The following is a 5871-nucleotide window of genomic DNA, read 5'->3' as shown; positions in this document are numbered from 1 at the left end:
CAACCTACATCACAGCTTTTCAACTCTTTCCTCGTTCTGCTTTCTTGCTCTTTCCTAATATGGGAAGTTTCTTTTCCCTTCATCTAAACTAACTGTCTTAAACTTGTTCAAACATGGCTCTTTTCCAGTACCTTATTGTCGCAGAGATTTTTCCATTTCACATCATGTTAGGCTTTTATTTGTTCTTATACACATTTTTGATTTTTGATATGTTTTGTAATATTATTTCATTATAAAAATTAGTCTTCAAAAATAGTTATAGATATTAACTATTTGAACTATTTTATTGAAATGCACTTTGTAGAATAAGAGCTATCCACATTCAGGGAGTGAGAGTGACTAAGACAACCATATATTTATTGAGCAAAGCCTCAGGATGCCTATGGTTTATCAGGAACTGTGGCTCAAGGGAAGATGGTCCTGCTTTTTCTATATAATTTACTGAAGAGACATATTATTAATAATAATGGCACAATATTCACAAATGGCTCTTTGTACCAAGTTGAAAGGGATCATTGAAGAAGGTGAGTTTTTGTCTGCCTAAGTGCAAAAGGAGTGCTTCACAGAAGATTAAAAAGATATCAGAGAGAAATTGTATGATAATTTAGTTCATTTTCTTGAAAATGAACCCAGACTCACTGAGGAATACAGTGCTTAAATACATTGATAATATTTATCCAGTTTACTAGTGATAGTTCAGAAGTATGACTTGGATCAGAAATCAGTCTTAATACCTCAAAAGTTGATAGACACAGGTCAGGATGAGGGAAAATTAAAATATACAGCCTTACATTTATTCTTTAAGTGGAGATACTGGGATGAGCTGGAGAGCAAGCAGAATCCAGGAATCTAGATTATTATAGGAAATGTTAGCTCAGATTTCTTTTCATTTACTTTTTTATTTGGTAAAGTTATCCCAAACAACTATTTCTCCATAGGCTAAATACATGGTTAACAGTTTGAGCACTGATAAAGATTTTCAAGCTATACTGTGATTCAACACCTTGCTGCTCCCTGAGGCTTTATAGAGGACAGGTACTAATAAATGCATATTGATAAAATTAATAAAATAGAAATTAATGCTTCTTGTCATTGCTTTAATTTAATATCATTTAAGAAAACTGTATGTTATGTATTTACTTTCATAATTTTAACCCCCCCTTTGTTTTTTTTTTGTTTTTTTTTTTTTGAGACAGATTTTTTTTTTTTTTTTTGAGACAGAATCTCCCTCTGTCAATGTGCCTAGTGTGCAGGTTTGTTACATATGTATACTTGTGCCATGTTGGTGTGCTGCACCCATCAACTCGTCAGCACTATTTGGTTTCTACAGAAACCTGTGTGATCTGAAGGCAAGTGCGTGAGTGAGTTCCCTTTCAGCTTGTCCCAGAAAAGAATAGAAGCCATAACAGTGGAGATCCTGACAGCAGTGGTAAACTAAAGCAGATCGTTCTGTGGCTCTTCAGGACTAGCAGGACGAGTTCTCACAGGCCCTCGGGGAGACCCCGTCCCATGTTTGGCAAAGTAAATCTGTTACTTTCAAATTCCCTCTCTTGGTAACTGGCTTTTCCTTCTCATCTCCCAGCCTGCACCTGGGATACCAGGATGACGCCCCAGGGGGCCTTCTTTCTTTCATCACCAACCTTCACCAAACCAGTGTCTTTTCTATCTTCATGCCACTGACCTAGTCCAGAGCATTGTCATTTTTTGTCCATCTCTAATCTTGCTCCCCTGCAGTCCCTTTGCTATTTTGCTTCTAGAAGATTTTGCTGAGGGATCATTCTGATCACACACCCTCCAATGGCACCTGCTTCCCTGGCTGCCCTGCAGGAGAGACAGGACATGGATTGGGGGCCTCCGCAACTTTGTCTCTGGCCCTTCTCTACTCTGGAATGCTGCATTCCAGTGTAAGAGTCAAGCTCAGAGCTTGACCAGTCATTCCAGTCTGTCAAAGTGGTGGATGGCAGATCAATACAATACAATGTCTCCTGGGCCATCTCAAGCTCACTGGTAACCCATTTGCTTGGCACTGTCTTTCCCATCCCTCCACCACCTCCTACAAATTTTGTGCTTTCATAATGGCTTCTCCTCAGCTACAGCATCCATACAGTGCTCCTTTGCCTGGCTTACTTCTGCTTAGCCTACACAATGCAGCTTGGATGTCATCGACTTCAGGAGGACTTCTGTGACAGTATGCCTCTCTCCAATGACATTTAGATGCCTTTTTCTTGGTTCTTTCCCTGGAACAATCTCTGCCAGTAGTTAACATAAAACTAAGCTGTTTATTTCTCCATCTGGCCACCAAACTAGTAGCTCATTGAGGAGAGAAATGACTTTTTGTCTTTGTATCCTAAGTGCTTAAACACAGTAGTATAGTAGGTACTCAAGAAAAATTAGTGAATGATTCAGTTGATGATTTGGTAAATAAATAAATGAGTATTCCATTGAATGCAAAATTCTTATGCATGACATAGTAACAGATTAATTACAGATGACAGCCTGACCATCCTTAGTCATGCTGCTTTGCAGTTCACCTTATCAGAAAGGAACTTCCTTGCATGTTTTAGAAGTTTTCCTTAAATGTTCATTCCTAGTGTTACTATACAAGAACGGGGTCAGGTAGCTACTGCATCATAATAATCTAAGAAAATATACTATAGAAAAGAACCAGTGATCGATAAGACAAATGATTTCCCATGCCCTAAAAGAGATTCATGGTAAAGTGGATTGAGCTAATGTCTGAGCTTATTCTCATCTCTTAAATCCTAAGAACTGTGTGACTATGCAACTGTGCCAAGCACCAGGGTGCAAGCAAAAATGAAACACTATTCTTGTCCATTAGAGCTTTTCATTTTGACCATAGATAGTTTGTAAAAATGTTATCTTCTTCTTTTTTATGTGGTAATTTATTATATATGTCTGTGTATGTATATATACATGCTCTGTGCAATTTGTGTATTGTGAATGGTTTAGAACCATTGCTTACGTTTCTCTTGGAGTACAGTATTTTAAAACTTGATTTGTAAAAGTTTTAAAAAAATATATTAAGCATTTTTGTTCCCTGTCATAAATATTACAATTATTTTCTCAGTTTGTCCTTTGTCTTTCTAAAGGCCCTTCTCATCCTGCAATTGTACAAATATTTCTCTATTTTTTCTAGTACTTCCACAGTTTCATTTTTTCTTCAAAGAAACCTCTTTATTTCATTGGGAATTTGCCTTATTTATAGTATGAAAGAGGAATTCAGTTTTTTTCTTTCCAGATGGTTAGCCCATTGTTCCAAAAGCATTTGTTAAATAGTCTATACTGCTTCTCCTGAATATAATATTTTCCTGTTTTATGTCTTCCAATGTGTCTCTTCTTTTCTGCTCCTACTAAAGTATGACTATGCCTTTATTTTCTGGGTTAAAAAGGCATAGCTTGTTACTTTTCATATCTGAATATGAGAAATCACACAGTGTAGAGAAAAAGCACCTTTGACCCTTCAGATAGGTAGTCATAGGTAAGCTATCTTTTGCGGTAGTCAGTATGTTGTTGTTCAACAAATATTCCCAGCTCTCTGCCTTTTTGAGACAAAATCTTGTACTGTCACCCAGGCTGGAGTGCAGTGGCATGATCATGGCTCACTGCAGTTTTGAACTCCTGGGCTCAAGCAGTCTTCCCACCTCAGCCTCCCGAGTAACTGGGACTACAGCTGTGTACCACCACACTCAGCTAATTTTTTAATTTTTAATTTGTAGTTTGGCTATGGTGCCCAGGCTGGTTTCCAACTCCTGGGCTCAAGCAGTCTTCCTACCTTGGCCTCCCAAAATGCTGGGATTACATGTATCACCCACCATGCCCAGCCTGACTTCCAGATTCTTGATAAAACTGTATTTTCTGGCCCTTATTTTTGGTTAAGGCCATGTGACTAGTTCTGACAAGTTGTAAGCAACCTTCTTTGTGTCACTTTGGGGCCAGATCATTTAATTGCTGGTGTGAGATCTTCCAGAATTCTTTCCTCTTGGATAATGGTTGACAACGTTCAAGATGCTGGCTTTCCCTTCAGTCTGCATCCCTGAATAACCATAATAAACAAAACTCTCTTATACCCCTGTATTGAGCAAGTGTATGAGCAACAAATAAACCCTATTGTTATAAACCACTAAGATTTAGGGATTGTTTGTTTCTGAAGCATAACCTATTATATCCTGATTAGTATATATATGTTCTTTCAATATCTCTATTTGAGTTCTTTATTACCCACTAAAGTCAAACTAGAGGGTCTTTTAGGAAGAAGATATTCTTTCATGTGAACTGTTGTGAATAGGGAGAGATACAATAATTTTAGGGAAAAAAGCCACAAAATAGTAACTTCTTATTTGATTTTAGGATAACTTTACTTTTTCAGGTAATCTGGAGCTTTCAAAATGTTTGCCAAGGCAACAAGGAATTTTCTTAGAGAAGTTGATGCTGATGGTGACCTGATTGCAGTATCAAATCTGAATGACTCTGATAAGTTACAGCTTCTAAGTCTGGTGACAAAAAAGAAGAGATCCTGGTGCTGGCAGAGACCCAAGTACCAGTTTTTATCCCTCACCCTTGGTGATGTACTCATAGAAGACCAATTTCCGAGTCCGGGTATGTTTCCTTGTGTATATTCCATAATTAGTCTCAGAAAAGATGGTTCTCTTTTTTTTTTTTTTTTTTTGATGTGGAGTTTCTGTTGCCCATGCTGGAGTGCAATGGAGTGATCTTGGCTCATTGCAGTCTCTGCCTCTCGGGCTCAAGTGATTCTCCTGCCTCAGCCTCCTGAGTAGCTGGGATTATAGGCACCCACTACCACGCCCAGCTAATTTTTGTATTTTTAGTAGAGACAGGGTTTCATCATATTGGCCAAGCTGGTCTCAAACTCCTAACCTCAAGTATTCCACCCATCTCGGTCTCCCAAAGTGCTGAGATTACAGGCATCAGCCACCGTGCCTGGTCGATGATTCTTTAATGAACGTATTGCCTTGAGTCTAGATACTTTATAATGAATTCTCCTGTTTCTTTGCCTATCATCTTAAAAGCATATCCTTTCTTAAAATGAACAAAATTCTGCAGGCCTGACATGACCCATTATAGCTTAACCTTTTAAAAATAATTTTGCGGTTTAGTATAAAAGTAAGACATGCTTACTGTACATATTGTGGCCACGCAGCATAAGTGGGGTGGATCACCTACCCCAAATGTGGTTTGGTGTTGAACTGATGATGCCACGTAAGCATCAAGAAGGTGTGAAAATGTTTATTCATATAATGATGCTTTCTGGGGAAAGCTGGACAGTCTCTAAAACTGGTCCAAAAATGGCCACAGAGAAGGGGATAAGGAGATGGGCTCAGCTTTTATTGTGATCAGTGAGTGGAGATGGGCGTTGGTCCCTACATGGGGCATGGGTTTATGTGGTTTGAGTTTTCAGTGACACCGTGGACAGCACACCTGGGATCTCTTATCAGCTTGTCCAGATGTGCCAAAGAAAGAGAAGGAGGAGTAGGGGCTCAGAAGCTGAGAGCAGTCAGACATCAAAACTGGGGTCAGATGTATTGTTACAGTACAGTATAAAGTATAGAAAGGGATGAAGAAGAAAATTTAAACATAAAACATCCTACCATCAGGTGTTAATTCCCATTAACACTTGGTTTGTAGCCTTTTATTTCTCTGCATCTGATGTTTAATAACAAAATTGAAAGTATACTGTAGGCTGAGCGTGGTGGCTCATGCATGTAATCCCAGCACTTTGGGAGGCTAAGGCAGGTGAATTACGAGGTCAGGAGTTCAAGACCAGCCTGGCCAACATGGTGAAACCCCATCTCTACTAAAAATATAAAAATTAGCAAGGCATGGTGGCAGACA

At 38.7% G+C, this 5871-nt stretch overlaps 1 protein-coding gene across 4 annotated transcripts in view; it reads left to right on the top strand.

The window, feature by feature from the left end:
* The window catches only part of DFNA5 (deafness, autosomal dominant 5), a 77413-nt gene that overhangs the window by 22688 nt on the left and 48854 nt on the right, over positions 1-5871 (top strand). For 3 of the 4 annotated variants that reach the window (XM_011938555.1, XM_011938554.1, XM_011938553.1), the window contains one exon: positions 4388-4617. The exons of the other annotated variant lie outside the window; for it this stretch is intronic. In XM_011938555.1, coding sequence (XP_011793945.1) covers positions 4407-4617 — 211 coding nt within the window. In that variant the 5' untranslated portion in view covers positions 4388-4406. The remainder of the gene's footprint in view (positions 1-4387; positions 4618-5871) is intronic. 4 annotated transcript variants of the gene reach the window in all.

This window comes from Colobus angolensis, unplaced genomic scaffold (assembly GCF_000951035.1).
Source record: "Colobus angolensis palliatus isolate OR3802 unplaced genomic scaffold, Cang.pa_1.0 Scaffold175, whole genome shotgun sequence".
Taxonomy (NCBI): Eukaryota; Metazoa; Chordata; class Mammalia; order Primates; family Cercopithecidae; genus Colobus; species Colobus angolensis.
This window is presented reverse-complemented; position numbering and strand designations above follow the sequence as displayed.